At 40.7% G+C, this 21,054-nt stretch overlaps 1 protein-coding gene across 1 annotated transcript in view; it reads right to left on the reverse strand.

The window, feature by feature from the left end:
- Positions 1-21,054, reverse strand: part of DLG5 (discs large MAGUK scaffold protein 5) — a 200,535-nt gene that overhangs the window by 19,556 nt on the left and 159,925 nt on the right. The window contains exons 17-23 of the mRNA XM_006269642.4: positions 19,414-19,552; positions 10,828-10,972; positions 8,227-8,348; positions 6,862-6,951; positions 5,807-5,975; positions 1,444-1,606; positions 257-390 (exon numbers count right to left, since the gene is read on the reverse strand). Of these exons, the coding sequence (XP_006269704.1) occupies positions 257-390; positions 1,444-1,606; positions 5,807-5,975; positions 6,862-6,951; positions 8,227-8,348; positions 10,828-10,972; positions 19,414-19,552 (962 nt within the window). The remainder of the gene's footprint in view (positions 1-256; positions 391-1,443; positions 1,607-5,806; positions 5,976-6,861; positions 6,952-8,226; positions 8,349-10,827; positions 10,973-19,413; positions 19,553-21,054) is intronic.

Consider the following 21,054-nt stretch of genomic DNA (forward strand, 5'->3'; position numbering starts at 1 on the left):
TAATAACAGTAGGGAAAAAAACCATTTGATGTTGGTTTCATATTTCTGAAATGTTACATCTAAACAAAGAAAAAAAATTGACATATGCCCAAATTCTTTGCTTGTAAAATGAATGATATTTATGTTGCATTTTTTGGTAATCATATTGCTTATAAACACATCTTTCATTAGCACAGTAACAACATAGAACATATCTAACACCTTGATATATGACATCAACCAGATAATAGTTTTTTCAAGGTCTAGCTAATCTTACCTAGATCGTGAGTGATTGCCAAGCTGATACATATGTGGGTTGTACTGAGCCAGAATAGTAATGGTGTCGCATTGCTGTCCAATGATCAGTCGAGCCTGCTGCTCTGTAGCATTTCTCAGATTTATTCCATTAAACTAATAAAAAACCCAAAATATAAAACATTAGATGTCAAATGTTCAAATGAAAACTGGCAAATTCATTATAAAACTTTCAGAATCTCAGTTTGTTCACTGTGTTTTTAAATTCTGCTGAGCTGTAGAAGGACTATAAGATGTTTGCTGGAGATGGGGAGGGAGAAAGTGCTGCTATGGAATGGATTGATTTTGCTTTTGTTATTATTTAATTACTCCTTTGAAGGAATCAATACAATTTTGAAATGTGACATTTGACCACAAAACAAAATACTTATTCTGGTTGGACGAAACAGTATTCTTCTCCTCTGGAAAGTTTTCTAAACAGCTTCTACATCTGGTTTATTTATTTTTATATATCTTTGTTAGGGCTTAGTACAGCTTGACACCAGTGATTAAGTACAGATGGGTTAAGAACATAAACCTTGGATCCAACTCTGAATTTCTAAGAAGTAGGGCTTATATAGTTGTTTGGATCTATGGCTTGCCTTAAATACATCTAGATCTTTAATAAATATTGCAACAGTAGACTTGTGCCATCCCCATATTAAAAAGAATAATGCACTTTCCTACAGCGCAAACATAGGATAGGGGAACACTGCAGTCCAAGGTGTGACTGCAGGCTCACATAGGGGTACCCAAGCTAGCTTTAAACTAGTTCACTCACATATGTATAACAATGTAAGTATGGCACCATAGAGCCTGTGCAGGTTAAACACCTGAATATACAGGTTCTCACTTTTCTCAATACTGCTGTTGCAACTGAGCAAGCTAGTATAAAGCTAGCTAGGGTATCTCAGAGTGAGCTGCAGTCACATCCTTAGGAGGGTAATGACTGGTAAAGCAATTATTGTTATAAAACTTGACAAAATTATTTCATAAATGGTTCAGAATCAGTATTCTAGTATTGGAGAGGGAGAGAGTGGAGGGGAGGGGAAAGGGAGAGGGGAGGAGAGAACCTGAGAGTGAGCGTGTGTGTGAGCACACATGAATATATGAACTTGGGGACAACTGTATTCATTTAATAAATCATGGACATAGAAAGTAAACAATTACCTCCAGTAACTGATCACCATACTCGAGGCCAGCTTGATGGGCAATGCTCCCTCCAGTTACTTTAGAGACAAATATCCCACCATTTTCTCCACTCACAATGGAAATCCCTAATGGCTCAGAACCTTTCTGCACTTTAACATGGCGTGGTTCTTCCATGTATGGCCTATAAAAGGAAATGGTTAAAAACTGATTTGGGAAAAATGGAATTTGAACCAAAACATTTAAGTTACATGCACTACCTTTATATCTAGCTGAAGTGGAACATTAAGGCAGATATGAACAGCTACTGAAAATACTGTAAAAAACTGCTGCATATGCATTCCTTAAAAAACATGCAATGTACAGTGGTGTAACTATATGTATATCACATACATGACCACTGAAAAAATGTTATGGTAAACATGAATTATAAATACTAATGTGGTGATGTAAGTAAGAAAGAAACCTCCACATCCATATTATATAGAAGTAAATAAACTACTGTATATAATATGCAATTTACAAACCATACTCCTGAAAGGTGCCTTACAGTTTATAAATGCTGGGAGTCTGTCTCTTGTGAAAACAAACATTGTAAACAATAAGAGGTGAACCAAGAAAGGACAATGCAAAATATCAAATTTTAAATTTGTATGCAAGAAAACGCAAATTAGTAATGAAAATTAAGCAGTTGCAAACTCAAGCCATTAAGACAGCAGTTTGCATGGTAGCATTACAATTACCATGCAAATTCTCCTTCAGGGAAATTATCCAAACATGTAAAATAGCACAAGGTGCGCAATACTGCTTGAGAAGGACAACCTTATATCAGGCCAACCTCAAACTCCTTAGGGATGAGAACCTAGGCCTAGGAGCCACAGGGATTCTCAGAAAAGACCTATTACGGAACAGATATCTGAAAGATGCAGAAGATTTGAGAAGAAAAAGAACACTTAGAAAGACACAGGGCAGTAGCAGACACTAGTAAGTACAAGAGAATAGCTACATATATTTTTGAAGAAGTCTGGTGCAGTTATTCCCCATCATTTCTGCCATTTACAGTACTTTTATCTCATCTGCTTCTCAATAAGTTTACTGATCACTGGAACATTATGACATGTCAGATAAAGGAGATAAACCTTTCCAAGTGTTTCCCAGCAGAAGGCATGATTTTCTGTTCTTGCTTTCCAAAGGCAGACATCACAAGCCAAGGTCTGGGACTTATAATATGCTTCCCAATTTCAAATCCTTCAAGGTGGCTGAACAACAGGACACTCTTCTGTACTAAGAGGCCTAGCTCTTCATAGAGCATGTGAACAGAAACATAAATCTTCTAAGGCGTGCTCATACACAGTGCTACTGAATCCTTGTGAATAATTTTCAAATATTGCCAAATGACGCTAAAATTTCCAGAAATGCTTACTACTACAAAAACACTCTTAAATCTAGTCAGAAAAGTTAACTGGATTTAAGATTAGTGCAGCTCATGTCAGATACACATGTGAAACAGTGGCTGAGATATCTCTGGAAAGAGCAGGTTGGGGAGGAACAAGGAGCATTTTTTTATTCATTATTCTAAAAAAGTATGGTTGCGGTCACTCTTTCAAGATCACCAAAAATCCTAAATAAAATTTCTTCCAGATTTGTTTTTCATTTTTCTTTTCTGAAATGTATCTTCCATCTTATCTAACTCCTGCTTGTATTAACTTCTATTTCCAAGACTGTTCTCTCAAAAGGGACATCTCAGTGTAGCATATAAGAGACATCCGGTTTAATTCTGGGAGCTAGGAAATCTTGTGTCAGCATTAGGATTAGAATTAACCCCCTTAGCATTGGGTATGTCAGAACCTCAATCTGAATTCCTATATAAAATGATAATACTGCTTATTAATGGTTGTTGCAGGATAGAATAACAATAAAACTTAAATTAGCTCTCTTTGAAAATATAAAGCCTTATTTAAGTGCTAAATGTGTATTATTACAAGTACACACTATGTTAAACCCAAAACCAAACGTTCTTACTGCTGTATTAAATTAACTATGCTAAGTCACGGAAACCTGAAAACTGTCAGCAAAAAAATTCCACTTGTATTGGTCAGTTAATGCATTGAATAAAAAGGAAAGTCTTGTACAGAAAAGATTATGATACGATCACATTATCCATGACTAAGCAAGACTGACCAAGTTGGACTCTCATTAATGTTTGCTTTATATTGTTGGCAGCTTTGTTTACTGCATCTTAATTTGTTCCCAAACCATTCACCCACACAGATTTTTAAATTACTCTACCGTGGGATTGGAAGAAACACTGATGAAAACATATGCAAACCATGCAAAAAAAAGTTTTAATATACATTGAAACTCATTTTCTTGAGGGAGAAAAATAAGTCACATCTGAGCAAGAATACTATTGTATACAATTTTCAAGTTGATATGACATGAGCCTATCTTGGGAGTCTCACATGGAAATTAGCTAGTAATGCATCTATAATAATAATTGAACAATAATGTTTTAAAAGCTATCTGGCTTAATTAGCAATATTACTAAAACAGAATGTAACACTTTATGCTATAATATTCACATTGTCTGCTTCAGTCCCTAAGGAGTGGTGACAAGCAAGTTAATTGATCATTTTTGTCTACTTCTTTAAAAGTGAAAATATTTTTCTTCAGAAAAAAGTTGCTGAATATTTTACTTATGTTATTCTCACTGGAAAAAGGTGAATGAATTAAAATTGTGGGGACAGAGGGTGCCTTTACAATCTCAACAACATACACAAAAGGAAGCCTTTGTTTAGAAAATAATTTAAAGGAGAAGTTTTTGTTTCTATTTATTTTAGATCAGGTTGTTAAATAATCACTGTTTTGGTGAATTATGATCATGCTCCAAAAAGTTAAAACAGTGCCTTCTCACTTGATAGATCTGAAGAGTGTGTGTGTGTGTGTGTTCATACTGCTTTATTTCACAGAAGCCCTGTGAAAGCAAGATGACTAGAAGTGAGCTAAATTTTACTCTTCCCTTACACATCATCAGCAGACTATTTCTTATGTTCCAAGTGTTTCCACACCTGTAACCACTCGCATACAGTGGGGGTTACATAGTTTTCAATCGTTTGTCCTGCTGAAAGTTTACACCATGGGCCACATGCAAAGGGGATAAAACAAAGCAGCTTGACTTTCAGATTCCATTTAGAGGAGAAAATCTTTTTACTTTTATACTAACTGCACAAGTCATGGTAGTATAGTAAACATACCAACTCATACAATCCTTTGCAAGATAGCACTGTGCTGCCCAAAATACTTAATACTGTTGATAAAACCTCTAGTTACCCACTGATAAAATTAGATACATTTCCCTATGATTTGAATAATAATTATTACTCTAGTATCATGCTGCAGAATGTCTTTGTTATAGCATCAGTTACTTTCTTAGGCCAAGCCTTATAGCAGAGCATCTTTACACAATTCAGGCAGTATTAAAGGGGTCTTGAAGCATTTGTGAGAGAAGGTAATCTACTCTCACATGAATGTTTCTTTAATCTGCCATGGAAGTATAAATGTGCTTCTAGTGTAAATGAGAATCTGGTCCTTAAAGTCTGTGTTTGCTGTTTGTTATTCAAAGTACACAAATTTTATTTCACAAATGCATGGCTGACAGTTTATGATAAAAGAAAAATTAGAAGTCCTGGGTTAATTAGCTCAAGAAGCATATTTTAGAAATATGCATCAAAAAGTATAAGATTGGGACTTAAATTAAAACAGACATAAATAAAGCATCGTCTAGAAAAGACATGTCACACATTGGCCTCAGTCCCTCAGTTGTGAAATTAAGCACATTTACAGAATTTTGGCCATGCTCTTAAATTTACATAATTTGGAAAAGATCAGCTTGGACTGAGCTCTGCCAAATCACGGCAGGTATAACAAGATGGTAAGTCAGAAATGTTAAAGATTTGCATTAATCGCCAAATATGTCTAAATCTATTTTTCTTCGATTTCTAGTGAGCAGATCTCACCAGAGGCAGACATCTGAAGAAGTCTACATAGAAGAGCAGCACTCAGATTTTGAGAAGCTGCACACCTGTTTGATGTGGTCATTAGTCTAAGAGAAAATTCCCTATCATATACATTCTCCTCAGGATTTCTTTTGAGATTTAATACTGCATTCTAAGTTCCGAAAAAGAGAACCTTGCACAAATCATTCAAATATAAAAAATTAACAACAGGACCCAAATATGCCTCAGCATCTACATGCCCCATTTTGCATAACCACCTTCACTCTAACAAACTTATATTTGAATTCTCTTATATTCCTTTAGTTTAATAAGCTATCTAACAAGATAATTTCTGATGCATTTGTATAAAAGAACAACAATCCCCTTACCTATCTTTTCTACGTTCTCCAATTGATACTGGGCTAATAGAAATCCTTGGTAGTGTAGAAAGGGAGTTCTGTGACTGGCTGCTGGCAAAGGAAGATGTCTCAAGGTTAAGAGGCGACTGTGGAGGAGTTATAAGGCTGGGACTGCTACATTCAGAATGTGACAAGGAACCTGTACAAAATAAGAAGAGGATTGTATATGGCACTGTATGACTGAGGGATCAATGATGAGATATTAATTGTCACATACAGTATAAACTCAATATATAATGTCTATAAACACACACACTATTAAGCATACTTCAAAATATGAAGATATATGCTAGGTCTCTTAACAGTGAGAACATTGGTTTAAAGCTGAGACACTGAACACAGGCCACAGGAAAGCTCCGTAAAAACATACATAATGCACAGGAACAGTGTAAAGTCCAGCCATAATACAAAATCAAGAAAATATAGGAGACAATGAAATAAAGATCTCACTACTGGGTATGATCTAAAGGAATGTTCTTTTAGATCACAAAACACATTCTCCTTATTTCTGGGCAAAGAAAGTCCTACAAAACATTTGGAAGTGACAGGAAAACCCAAAGTCTATACAAATTACCTATTTTGCAAGAGGCAATTATTTCTTAGGGTGATATCTTTTATTGGACCCACTGCATAATCAGGATAGATTTAGACAAGCTTTCAATGCAAGGCATTCTTCTTCAGGTCAAACTGGGTTAAAAATTCAGCTGTAATTTTACACAACCTTGCTCTGTGTTTCCACCACTTTTCTGTTCGCTCTCCCCATGAATTTTTTACTCAACAAGTTCACTGGCAGGAACATTCAATGATTTACATTATCAGAAATTATTAAAGGAAGTAAAAATTTACATAACGGTAACCGAAAGCCATTTATAGGAACTGCATTCATCACTTGGGGTATAGGAACATAGCAGTGTAGCAAAACCCCCAGTTTTTCCTTATTTCTTTTCGATCCGTAATTTTTGAATGTCTGAATTATTGAATACTTAAATTATGGAAAATAAAGGATAAAAGTAAAGAATATTTACCTCTGTCAGAACCTATGACGGACCTTGGATACCGTGGTGTTAAAGGGATCTTAATTCTTTCCGTTCTATACTGCAAATTGGTGGAAGAACCTATATTTACAAGAAAACTTCAGAATGTTTTGGCGAATGTAACAGCAGCTATACAAAAAATGCCGCCCCACCCCCATATATGCATGTAACCAAAATAGTTAGACTCTAATCCCTCCAACAAGAATTAAATGGTTCCTCGTGGATGCAGAAATTCAGGAGCTCACTTCTAGCAGTACTGGGGCTTTAAAAAACAACCTTGCTGGGGTCACTTGACTCCCGGTTGTCTTTCCTGCCTGGTACAGGGGGGCTGGACCCAATGATTTCCCAAGGTCCCTTCCAGCCTCACAATCTATGAATGAAAACCTTTATATTCAACACTTTTGTTACAGGCAAACTGCCTAATTTAAACTGTATTGCTAAAATATAAATATTCTAAATATAGCTAATATAAATAATTTATATAGCTAATATATAGACACACTATCAAAGAATTGTACGTTATTTGTTGAAAATAATATATTTGTTTACTTAGATTTATCTGTCACCCTCCTTTAATAAGGGCAGCACATAACTAAATATTTTACAAAAAACCTAATCAAGAAAATTCCATTACATCTGATCTTTAAGCATCCCATAGCACATTTTGAAAAGAATTTACAAAAATTTTGGTTCTGTTCTAGTTTAAATTAACAAAGTAGCATATTTCCTGTCTTAAAGTGTCACGTAATTTTTGCAGCGATAGTTTTAAAGAGCTTTAGCTGAATTTCAGTAATGGATCATGTCATTCTTGAAGACAGAATTTTTAAAATAGACTTTGGAAAGAAAAGAAATAGAAAACATTTTTTTAAAGTTTATTGCAAGAGAATGTATATGTTTAAATATTACTGTAATGGATATAGACACAAATATAGATAATATCAATAATGTATAAAGTGAATATAAAATAATTAAATACAGAGGCATTTGATCATTATTAAAACCTATCCTTCATTTTTGGGCTAACTTCTTTTTCCTTACAATCTTGCAAAAGCTCAAAACTATATTGGTCAATTCCCTCTAATTGGTGATAACAGCAAATTATGCAGCACTGAACCACTGGGCAACAACATTTTAAAGAGGGCCCATAAAGGAGGTTTCATACTAACCCACCCAGTTGGCAAAAAAAAAAAGTTAAATTACATTAGCCAGAAGCATGAATCAAGGGAAACTAGGAGGCTCTTTGAGTTATGAGAGCATCATGAAAACTGCTTTGAGGGGCAGCATTTTTGCTATATTGTTTACCTTTAACACAAGGGAGGGGTATTTCCCCCATGAATGAATGTGAATGCTAGTTACCGAGTCTTGCACTGGAAGGTAATGAATTTGAACCATGTGATGCTCTTGTACGTGAATTTTCAGAATAATCACTGGAGTGTTTGTGACTGAGGTCCAAACTCAGGCGACCCTGGTGCTGTGCACTGAATTAAAAAAGCAAAGTAGGTTATAGTATCTTCCAAACAATTTCTTCAGAACTAACCAGTAGAGCTGTGTGATTTCTTCCTTGCTATAAAACATACACATTCAAGTGTATTTTGGGGAAGTATGGGGGGGATGGCCTCATTCTTCCTGTTGACACTGATCTATTTAGTATAAAATAACTGAAAAACCACTGATACCAAGAAAAAGCCTGAAGGTTGGAACACTCCCCTGAGAAGTGGAACATCTGAATTCAGTTAATATTAAATTAGTTAAAGTGTTAAAAAAACAACAGGAGAGACTGAGCATTCTCCACCCCAGAATTATCTGTAGCTTGATTATTAGGGTACTTTCTCAGAGGTTGCAGATGTGGCTCTAAATTCCCTGACAGATGGGATCCTGGGTTTACCAAATCCTAAGCAAGTACTCTAATGCCTAAACTACCGAATAAAAGGGGACAGATCCACAGTCCACCAAGGGCCCCTCTACACATTACAGGTATCGCGCAATTAACTGGCTAACTGTGCAATTACCTTGAGACCAGCTACATGTGCAAAACAGCCATAACACCACTAAAATCTCCAACTAGCTATGAAGTTAGACCTCAAACCTGTGCACTAACTTTATAGCTGGTTGCTATTGAGCTTTAATTTGCATATGTAACAGGGTCCCCCCTGTGGCTTGGAGCCCCATCAGCTGATAGCTGCTGTTATCCCCAAGGCTGGTGGTACGTGAAACCCCCAGGCCCATACAGGGCTCTTGGTCCCAGCTGCACCTCATCCACAGCAGGGACTGAGAGTCCTGAAGCTGATGGGGCTCAGGGGGTTGTGCCTCATGTACAGCTGGGACCCAGAGCCCCATCTGCTGTACAGCAGAAGCCCAGGATCAGGCTCCCCCTATCCCAGCAATAAGGTACATTTGGATCTAATGCAGAATCCCGCAATTGCACCTCCTGACATGCACATGTGGTATGGCAGAAAGCGCAATTGTGTGCATCATGCCTTTACCTGCATGGGTAGAGGAGACCCAACAGTTACTTGCCTCTATCTCCTCTTTCCTTAGTTTCCTTAAGTGCTCCAAGAGTAATGTTATTTTGTATGGACAAAATGAAAGTTTGTGGGTTTTGATTTTTGTTTTGGCAAAGAGAAAACAGGGAAAAAAAATTGAATTCGATTCAATTTTAAAAATAATATACAAAAAAAATCAAATTATTTGCGCAGTCCTATTAACAATACTGCAGCCAGCAATACAAAGAAACCTAACCCTGAGCAGTAACATCCAAATCAATAAATGCCATTTGTTTTGGTTCTAAGCTAGTTCAGTTCTCTATCACTCTTCAGACAGGTACTTAATACAGAATATCCACTAGGTTTGTAACGCAATGTAAGCTTAAAAGGGTTAAGATTTGGACATCTGTGCTATGTGTAACATTTCCTAAGAAGCACGCAGCAAAAATCTTTGTAAATTCAATTTCAGTTTTGTTTTAAAAAGAAAAGTATGCAAATCAGTCCCAGACAATAAAACACTTTAGACATCCTGATCTAGCATCTGAAAAGCTTTTTGCCAATGTGAGTGCCCTGTTTAATTAGCATATTATTGTACTCAAAGGCTGCAACCTCCAAAGGCTATTTTTATTAGAATCTTGGATTATATATATTATGATGAAATATCTCATGAAAAACAAATGTACAACAGATTACTACAAAGATCCTTCTACAGAATCCTTCTCTGTAATCCTACAACAGATCCTTCTACATAAGGTAAATAGTTCAAAACATATAATCAATTTTCATTTGCACTCATATCTTCTTAATCTTTATCAAGAAACTCTCATTCTTTTAAAATGCAATATTTTACTAGGAAGATTATTGAAAATTATTTAAGTATTTGCAGAATGTACATACTGCAACATATCACATTTATTTATTAATTGGAGAAGTGGGAGTTTGGTTTTATTTCTGGGTTTGCCGATGTCACAGCAGAGGTGGCCTTAAATAAATCAACAGTAACAATAATGAATATCTGTACACATTTATAATGTATAATCTTTAAATAACACAACATTTTCAGGAGACTAACTATACTAAGTTCATAAATATAATAAATAAATAAATATGAACAGTAAACAGTTTTGAACTAATGAAAGAAAAAAAAAACAGTTAGAATTTCAAATCCAGGTAATTTTTAAATGATTAATTTCAAGGTTATATTCTGAGTTTTCTATAGAGTTCACAGGCCCCTGCAAAGAAAATCTGGTTGTTTTTAGAAAAAAAATATTTTCATGCCAAAGTTATAGGTCTGTGGAGACCACAGAAACCTTATCAAGGAAGGGGCACAATACAATGTTTGTGAAAGTACTCTGACAATCTCAAAACACTGTGCTGTACTAATATGGCAGTGCCTGGCAAGAAGAAGTTGTATCTTAATTTGTTGTCAAATGCAAAGAAAAGAAATCAAAGTTACAGGGTTTTGAATTCATACCTGGGATGGAGATGCTGATGGCAGATTTGGCTGGCAACAGATGGACAATTGTTAGTATGAACTCTATGGCTCCAAGCAGTATAAATTGGATTTCTCATGACAGCAGTTACTGCAGGACATGGTGCCAAACTTCTTGGTACAGTACCTTTTTTAATACAAACAAAAGTCTGGTGAGTTTTCTCTGCTAAATTCCATTAAAATATTCTAGGCATATCAAGAATGGGTAAAAGACATTTGCCTGAAACACTTATACAGTCTAGAAGTAGAAAGTGAGAGTCATAACTCCTAGGCTTAAGCCATTAAGTACTTTATTGAACAGTCTAGAATGTATTTGCCAACATAAAAATATTCTCTTTTTCCTCCATCATGAAAATGTCAACAATTTGCATAAAACAACAATAATGCCATACTTCTAAGTAAATAATCACAAGTAGATAAGGTGGCAGATTTTAGTGGGACAAATGAAGAACTGATCGTATTTATAATCATTCTTCTTTCATCCACAGGGCTTAAACCAGGGGCAGGCAAGATGTGGCCCACCAAGCCATTCTCTCTGGCCTGCAGGGTCCCTAAAAAATTTAGAAAATTAATATTTATCTGTCCCTGGATGCCTGTCATGTGGCCCTTGATGGCTTGCCAAAACTCAGTAAGTGGTCCTCTGCCCGAAATAATTGCCTGCCCCTGGCTTAAACACTCCCACTTCTGTTATGTCCTTTAGCCTTGGAGTATAAAAATTCACAGCACTGTGAAGTTGCTACCTATATGTAAATCTCATTATTTAAGTCCTTTTCATTTAAGAACATTCACACTTTAGCAGTGTATAAAACGCTGTCTGATAAATTTTCTAGGGGTGCACTCAGAGATTCTTTGGGCTTATACCAATCCAATTTCTGATCCACAGCCTGGCAGCTTGAGCAGCTGGTAAGTCTATTGCGGTGGAAGAGGCGGGGGGGGGTGGGAAAATCGAGGACCCTGCAGTGAGGGCGGGAATGGGGCTGAGCCAGGCGCTGCCCAGCCAGGTTGGGGCAGGGAGCCGGATGGAGCCGCAGCTTATGGTGGGGGGCTCCCGCCGCTGTGTGTACCCTGGGAAGGCATGGGAGGCATGTGCCACTGGATCTGCTGCTGTGGGCTGGGGCCAGGGCTGTGCTGGGCTCCTCCCAGCAGGGACTGGGCCGGGCAGCGGCAGCACTGGGAGGAGGCTACAGGGTGGGGCGTGCAGCCACTCCAAAATTTGCTGTAGCCCCTCTGACCCCTCATCCCAGCACCACCGCCACCCGTCCTGAATGCAGCCCAGCCCAACCTCCACCAGGAAAAGCCCAGCACAGCCCTGGCCCCTGCACACAGAGGCAGCCCGTCCTACCCCACATGCAGATCCAGAGGGGCACACACACCCCATGCCCTCCTGGGAGTGTGTGTAGCGACGGGAGCCTCCTGTCCCTCCCCCCCCACACAAGCCATGGTTCTGTCCTGTGCCCCACCCAGGTTGGGCAGTGCCTGTCCCTGCTTCACTCCCTCCCTCTCTCACTGCAGGGGCCTTGAATCAGCCTGCCCCCACACCTCTTCCCTCCCCTACACCCCGCCCCCCTACCCCCGCCCCCATCATCACACCACACCACACCACACCACACTTACTAGCTGCACGCAGCTCTCCAAGCTGCCAGACTGTGCTCCTCACTGCCTAAGTGCTGCGCTGCGGCTGCGTGCATGCAAGGGGCATTTATCAGCCTCATTATCAGCCACATCAGGCAAAAAAAGCTAATTTCCGATAGTCAATTTTCTTTATATTGGTGCCAGTCCGATATCAGACAGATGTATCCTACTGTAGCTTAAGAAAGTGTTGTGTACTGCAAGAAATACAGAATGACTTGCTAAAGTCAAATATGCTTTCATTAAGTCTATTTTAAAATGAAGAAAAATATGGAAAAGTATGGAAAAACATGGAAGCTTGTGGCAGCTTTTTTTACTAAAAAAATATTCCAGAACATGATTAAAATCACAGGTACTTTATCATATTGTTTACAGAAAACACTGGATTAATAAAAGTATAATGTTTTAATTTTAAAAAAAGACATCAGAGAAAGCTATACTGATATCACTGGTATGTACAAGTGATAAATCTACAGAGAAGCAAATAAGTTTTTTGCTGTTATCTAGTGATATAGTGACAGCTAAGATGAAAACCCAGGAGTTGTAACAAAAACTGTACAAAATACAACTTATTCCTTGTATGTATTTCAGCACAGTATATTTTGATGCATAAATTTATCTCTGGGCCAGCTCATTTACAGTCAGACAAATGAAAGCTGATAAACATTCTCTCTGAGATTTCCTATGCCAGTCCTAATGCAAGCCATGCCTAAGTATTCTGCATGACAACAGGAGAAGCACTGTACGTACCAATGGCCTGAGATATATATCAGCATATATCAGTATTCACGTCTACACAGGGTATATAGTGATTTCATGCATACATACATACAGATGGGCAAATGAAGCCCAAATGGCTACTTTGTAATATTTTTCATATGGATACTAGTCATTTTTACGACTGATGACATGAAGTGGGCTTTGGAACAGGCTACTATTGTTGGTAATTAAAGTAAATCTCTCAGATGAGCATCTTTGTTTTGATTAGGGGAGGTATATTACAGTTGTGCTTAGAGGCCCTGTTAGAATCAGGGACTCACTTGGCTTTGCTGTTTTAAACGACTGTCCCTGAACTTAAAACCTCAGAATTAAATTTGTTAAGACAAAAAGTGAGAGAGAATGAAACTGAACTGCAGAAAGTGACTTGCCGATAAACATGCTGCACCTACTGACACATCAGCATTACGATCCAAGCCTCTTGGTGTGTGTCCAGACAAGCACGCCCATGCCTCTTACAACATCTCAAAGCAGTTTGAGACATCGCAAGAGGCATGCTGTGAATGGAAAAAAATGGTAATCCAGGTATCAAAAAAAACCCCACGAAGGAAAAGTGGGGCAAGGCATGGTCCTGCACCATACCCTGGCGTGGGTCCTCCAGAGACACTCTGGCATCTGGCTAGAGCATCTCTATAGCGCTCCTGCTCTCCTAGCATGCAGGGGAGCAAGCAGGAGCAGTGCAAGGTTACAGTGTGACCCAGGTGCTGTCTCTGATAAGTAGGGACTGGGAGTGTGGGGGGGATTGTGGGTGTGGAGGGTTGTGTGAGGGTGAGGGGAGGGATTGGTTGGGGGCGTGGGTCTCCTGCAGGGTGCACAACCCCCCCCCACTCCCCCGAGCAGCACTGGTCATCAGGTGTTCAGGGCCCACTGCTGCCAGAGTCCCTTGTGGCACAGCATGGCCCTGGCTGCCTGAGACCTGGTGCCGCCTGTGCTGCTTGTTGCAGGCCCTGCCTGGTGTGGTGCAGGGCCGTAAGCCTTCAGGCACCACTGGGCCATTTCGGCTGTCACCTGTGGGCTTGGCAGTGCTTGCAGGGACCCCGTGTTGTGCTGGGTTGGATCCTGCCTCCATGGAGCCAGCCTGGGGCATCTGGAGGCAGGACCTGGCCCAGCACAAAGCACTGTCCCTGAGATCAGTGGTAGGGCCGCAGGAGAGGCTTGAGCAAGGGCCACCACACACCTGCCCTCCCACCTGCCCCCATGGCACCAGCAGCAGTAGCCAGCGTGGCCTGGCTGCAGGTACAGCAGCTGCCTGACACGGGCTCTGTACATGCTAAACAGACCTGGCCCAGCTCAGCCTGCCAGCACATGGCTTTGGACAGGACCAGGAAAGCTATGCGCTAGTGGGGCAGGTGGGGTTCAGGTCTGTTCAGCATATACAGAGCACACATCAGGCAGCGCTGTGCTGCCACTGTGCCTGCAGCCGGGCCATGGCCACACTGGCTGGCGCTGTGGAGCATGGGGAGGGGCAAGCATGTAGTGTCCCCCACTCAAGCCCCTCCCCACAAACCCCCCATGCCTCACACACAGCACCAGCAGCTAGCTGGGCCGTGCCTGCTGCAGCACTACTTCACCTGCAGTCTGTGCACAGAGAACGGGCCTGGCCCAGATTGGTTGGCATACCTTTGGACAGGAAGGTATGGCTCCTGTCACCACCTGCATCTCCTGTTCAAGGCATGCACTAGTGGGGCAGGCTAGGCCTGACCAGGTTGGGTCAGGCTGGCCCCATCCTTCATGAGGGTGAGGAGCCGAAGCACAGCCACAGGTCTGTGCTGACAGTGGGCCATGGCCCTCATGGCCCACACACCTCACACCCTCCACCCCCGCTCCTGTAAACCCCACATTCCCCACCTACCTACACACCCCATGCCCCCCACATCCCCCTATACCTACCCACACACCACACGCCCTCCCATATCCACCTACACACTGCACATCCTCCCCACCCCACCCCCATACCCCTTCCCACCTCACTCCTGCAAACCCCAGATCACCCCATCATACACCCAGCGTGCCCAGCTGCCAGGCAGGGCAGGAACTGTGGCTGCAGGAGCAGCTGTCCCCCATCCTAGTTAATGAAGGGGTCAGGGGGAGTGCTAATTTTTCTATGATAAGGAAGCCAAAGCAAACATCAAACCATATAGAAATTTAGAATTTATTTTATTATGATGATGGGCATACTGGTAGGCTTACAAATTGCTTTAACATTGTAAATATATCAGTAAAACATTGCCCAACTGATCTAGTGGTCTTTTGTTTTAATTGTGGAAGAACATGGATTTGGGGGTTATTTAAAGAGTGAATTTGGGATTTGTTTATCAGAGTATTTGCAGTTTTTAAATAGGAAACATCAAGATTCCTGCTAGTGAGACAAGTGACAGGACCCAGGCAGAGGCGTCTGCTCAGGGCTTGCACCCAGGACCCAGCTAGAGAGCAAATGGGGTGGCTGACCTCCTGGCCATTTGGGGTCAGGAGGTCATGCTTTGACAGTTCAAAGTAGGCCAGCACACTGAGAACATCTTCCAGGTAATAGCTGCTCAGGTGGCAGGGCGGGGGCACACATGGCAGCAGTGCCACACAAAGGCCAACACGGCCCACTGATAACTGGCCAAGAGGTGCAGACAGTTCTGCTGCTGTGCCCATACTACAGACCAGTGCAGTCCCCGTCCAGGTCTGGCAGATATACAGATATGGGGCTGCAGGTCCAAGGGGGCAGAGGCTGTTGCAGGTGGCAGCAGGTCACAGCCAGGCAGCAGCCCTCACTGCCAGACTGCTGCAGTGGGTAGAGGGTACAGGGGCCACTGTAGGTCAGGGCTGCGCAGCAGTTCAGGTGGCATGAGGGGCTAGTGTCCCCATATGTCAACTGGCTGGGCCTCAGAAACTCCTGAGGGCAAGTAGCCCTAAGCTGCTCACCAGGGCAGGTTTTTATACTGCTGGGGCCAGCACAGGTGCTGGCCTCAGGCTCTAGCATCCCCCTGGCTGAAGATCCCAAAGGAACTGGGCAGGGTCAGTTTGCCCCAAGTGGCACAACTTGCCCCACACTAAAGTAGATGTTCTGGCACGTGTGCTGATGCAAAAATCTCCAGCACAAATTTGTGCCGGTCCTATCTGAGCTGTTGCAAGTGCAGATGCCTGATGTGTGGATGCACCCTTGCTGTCTAGTTCAGTAGCCCATTCATTAGACCATAGTACCCAACCTTCTGGCCCTACACAGGGTTCGTCCATGTGCCAGATCCCACAAAGACTTAGTTCATGGGTGTGCCACCCAGCCTGAATTCAGCCACACACAGGTCTGACCTGACCATGCACTGAGTGATCTAGCACTCAGAGTAATGTTGTCCAGACCACTATGGGTCCAAAAATTTACCAGCTGGGGAACAGCAGTTAACACTGCCACCGCTCCCTCACTGTCAGTTTTCCAGACCCATGAGGAGCCCCTGCAGGCTGGACCTGGCCTGAGGGCTAGAGGTTGAGTACTTCTGTATTAGATTTCACTAAGAATCAACATCTTGTGAAGAATAAATAACTTCAATTCAAAAATTCGATCTCTCAAAGAGATTTTCCAGGTCTCTGGTTATATGTAAGCAGTACTATTTTTGCTATCTCTCTGTTTATCCCTGCTTTATGGTTCAGAAACATGGGACTACATATGCTAGGCACATCAGAAGACTGAACAACTTCCACATTAGATGCCTGCACAGGATCCTAAAAATAAAGCGGAAAGACAAAATGCAAAACACAGAGGTACTGGAGTGCACAGGACTGACACATTTAGAAACCACTATCAGGAAAAGATGGTTGTGATGGCTCAGCCATGTCAGAAGAATGGGAAGAGAGTCTATCCCCAAGAATATTTTGTACAGTGAAATTCACTGGCTCTAGAAATCAGGGTCACTCTGTATGGCGGTACCAAGATGCGTAAAAAATTATATTAAGTCATTCAACGTCAATGTAGAAAGCTGGGAGGAGTGGGCAGAATCCCGTCCAATCTGGAGGTAACATCTGGCATTTGGTACAGCTCTACATGAAGTGGCTTTGATCCAGAGGATGGAAGCAAAGTGAGAAAGAAGGAAGCAGTGTGCTGTAAACTTCAGCTCCAACTCAGACAACACATGGATTCATGAAACTTGTAACAAGCTGTGTCACTCTTTGGCTTGTCAGCCACAAATGGATTCATCAGGCACCTGACTAGACCTCTTACACATACACTATAGTCTAGAGAGTCAATGGTTTCCTGTAGATATTTTTGGGAAAAAAGAATGGCAAAATAGTATCTCAGGCAAGGTGCAACCAAATGCCATAAAAACACTTTGTCCAGATGGAAGATCAAATATGACAAGGCTTGAAGCTTTCCACTGCTTCAGATACATAAAAAGCCAGCTTTAACAGAACCTCAATGGTTAGAAAGCAGAAGAAAGGCTTAAAAGGTGGTAAGGGGGTATTATATACGCTCAGAAACAACTTTAATTATCAGGTAGAGTTGGTGTTGCAATACAGACATTACTAAAGATGCTTGGATACATTTAGAAATCATGCTTTCCATACATCTGCTGAAAGTGGCTCATGTTAAAGGTTGAACTTTTAAGGAATTCATGTCAGGTCTAGTTTAGACCATCAGAAGGAACCCCAAGATATCCACAAAAAAAGTGTAAAGTCAATATACCGTTGACAAGCTATGAAGATATTTCAGATTCCTATGTATTCCCATAACTTCTATAAAGTTTTATAGTCAAAATAACCTTATCCTTGAACAACAGGCCCAATGCTAGTAGCCATGCTATAATTCTGAAGCAAGTCAAATGTGTGTGTGGGAACAGCCCTCTGAAATCAACTGTTACTGAAAGGCTAAATTACACATTTAGTGACATACTTATCAACTGCAAACAAGCATCACACCTTGTCCAATTTATAGTAATAAGTCTGGGCACTTGACTATGTTTTGAAGCACCCCGCTTAGCACAGGTCAGGTCAAAAGCATATTTTCCAAAGCAAAGTTCAGATCTATTGACAGCTTGTCTGTTCTGCTGGAACTCAAGTCTCTGAATGTGTTCTGGTTTTCCTGTTTATTTTGATCACTGCATGGGCAATATGTGGATTTCTTCTCCAGTGGCACATCAACACAAACGTGCTTTGGTTCATTTCCTAATCTAAATAGTGTCCAAGATTTTTAGAAGTTCCACCGATTTTAGGACCTCAACTTTCAAGACCTAGAAAAGGTTAATTTTTTCCCCAAATCTCTGTTTCCAAAAGGTCAAAGAGGAAAACTGATGTCTGTCTTGCAGGCTCACCAACAGGGATCCAGAGCTTGCCATGAACCTAAGCCCAACAGTTGCAAAATATGTTATAAAAAAAATCTGATATTCCTGGGAATATCAGACCTTTTTTAAGGTATCTCAAAATGGGCAACCAGATCCAGACCTGACTTTTCTAAGTATCTTGAAAATATTCTTTGCCTCTTTAGCTCAAATGCCACAAATGATAGGCAGATACTCCAGCTCTCTCATCACAAAAAGGATCGGCCATGAGCCCTTAGCCCTTGTTTTTTTGGGGCACCTTAATACAAGATGCGTTCCTTTAGAAAGAAGCAGTAAAGTCTAGTGGGCAGGGAACTGGACTCAAGAGGTATAAGTCTGGTTCATAGTTTGTAAGCTGCATGACTTGGAGCAATGTAATTAATCAATTGGTGCCTCTTTCTCTTCCCCTTTCGCATGCCTTCTCTATTTAGAATTTATTCTATTCACAGCAGGCAGCATCTCCTGGGGTATGAACAAATATACATTTTAGCCACTTTTAAAAGGTGAGTTTCTGCTGGGGAATACCAATGCAATTGTTACATCTTTGTATATATTTACGCTATACCATGAATGATACATCTCTAATCTAGAATGAGTAGGCCCTATCGGAACACAAATAATAACTGTGATTCACTTCAAGAGTCAATGTCAACCAGAAATTTTACATTTGGATAGAGAAATTAATGGGTGAAGTGTTATTGCCTGTTATGCAGAAGATCACATTAGATGGGTCCCCTCCTGCCTTAAAATTCATTCATGGATTTATGCTTTGAACACAAAAGAACATTTCTGACTTTGCTGTTAAGTAGGTTAAAACCAAGATAAAAGACTTTCAATACAGTCATTACCATTTAAAATTGGTGTTACTAACCTGCTGACATGCCTCCAGCATACAAGGAAGAAGGTGCAAAACCATCGCTATGCCTAGTGGAACGTTTTGGTGAATATGGTGCCCACTCCTGGAGGTCTGGAGACAGATGTTCTTCGCTGGCTGGACAGTATTTCTGTACCTGTAAGCAAGAAGCGCATCCCAACCAACCTAGGATTAACATTTTTAGGTAGCAAACTAATTCAAAAAAGTTTTGTATAACTACGGCAGAAATAACAAGTTTTCTAGTTCTTAGCATGGTAATGCTTGCTATGTTTTGATTATTATGTTTTGATTATTATGTTCTAGTAATATCACTACCCACTTCTTATTTTTCACTGTCTTTACTTTCTAGGTCAAGTTATCTTCATCTTCATGCTCCTTTCCACCTTCATCTCGGTTTTCATTCACTTCCACAAGGCACTCTCAGATCACTATATACATATGTATACAAAGAAACCCCACCATCTCTGGCCATCCAGTCCCAGTCTTGGGGTCTCTCTGTATACATTTCCAACTGTCGCCTTCATATTTACTTCTCCCTTCATAGCTCTGATACATTTAACTTTAAGAACGTTAGAAGATTCCACTGATTTAAGGGCTCTGCTTGAATGCTTAAGAATTATGGCATATGCCCACCATATCTTGCAAAAAGAAAGTCTGTGCTTGCAACTTATGCCTATCCTGGCGTGTAAAGAAAATGCACTTTAATTCAACTTCTCTGTAAAACATACGGCTCGTAGTAACTGAACAATAACCACCCCTCCTCTCCCTTGCCAAGAATGAGATAGATATATTTAAAATAGAAGCTACTACCCACCCCAGTCAGTGGAGCAGCTGCTGCCAAAACAAGACTGGTATTTGGGCCTGAAAGTGCCTGGGCAATGAGTCTGCTTTAAGATGCAGAGAGGGCAAATCTTTTCTGACTGCTTTGGCAAGTCAATTTGAAGAGCTGGTGTGGGCTGTGGAAACAACTAAGTTATCCACTTCACACAGGGTAAGTTAAGGACTCTAATGAGGACTAGCTTTTGTTGGCCAATGATGTAATTACAGGAAGACAAGTACAGGTTTCAGTGTACAGCATTCACAGAACTATTTTCAATAGAAAAAGTTTACAGCTTAAAAAGCTGTGAGATATACACACACACACACACACACACACACATACACACAAAGAATACATTCCTAAACATTACTTATCGGTTAATGTGACAGGAAAGTTTTGTTACATAAAAGGAGAAAATTAAAAACTCACTGACAGACATTCATAAGACCATACAGTGGTTTCTGTGTCAGCAGCAAACATGCTGTTACCCAAGCATGACTAGTGCTGTTTGTGAACTGTCCCGTCTTTCTGTTTATCTTCATTACAAATCTTGGGTATACTCATCACCTCTGGATCAAGGGGTGGATGCATAAGGTGCACCAACCTAAGGATAACCCCAGGAGACACTGGGCCTAGAGACAATTCTTTGAGGCATGAAGCCTCCCTTGCTCCTTGGCCTAAGCCCGCTGATGGGTCGCAGGGTCTTCTGACTTGCTGAAAGATCAGGGGAAGAGTAAACACACAATACCTGTACAGGTGCTTAAGTCCAAGTCCCCATGAAATTATAGGATGTGAAGCTAGTTGGAGACCAGATATGT

Source organism: Alligator mississippiensis, chromosome 6, assembly GCF_030867095.1.
Source record: "Alligator mississippiensis isolate rAllMis1 chromosome 6, rAllMis1, whole genome shotgun sequence".
In the NCBI taxonomy this organism is placed as follows: domain Eukaryota; kingdom Metazoa; phylum Chordata; order Crocodylia; family Alligatoridae; genus Alligator; species Alligator mississippiensis.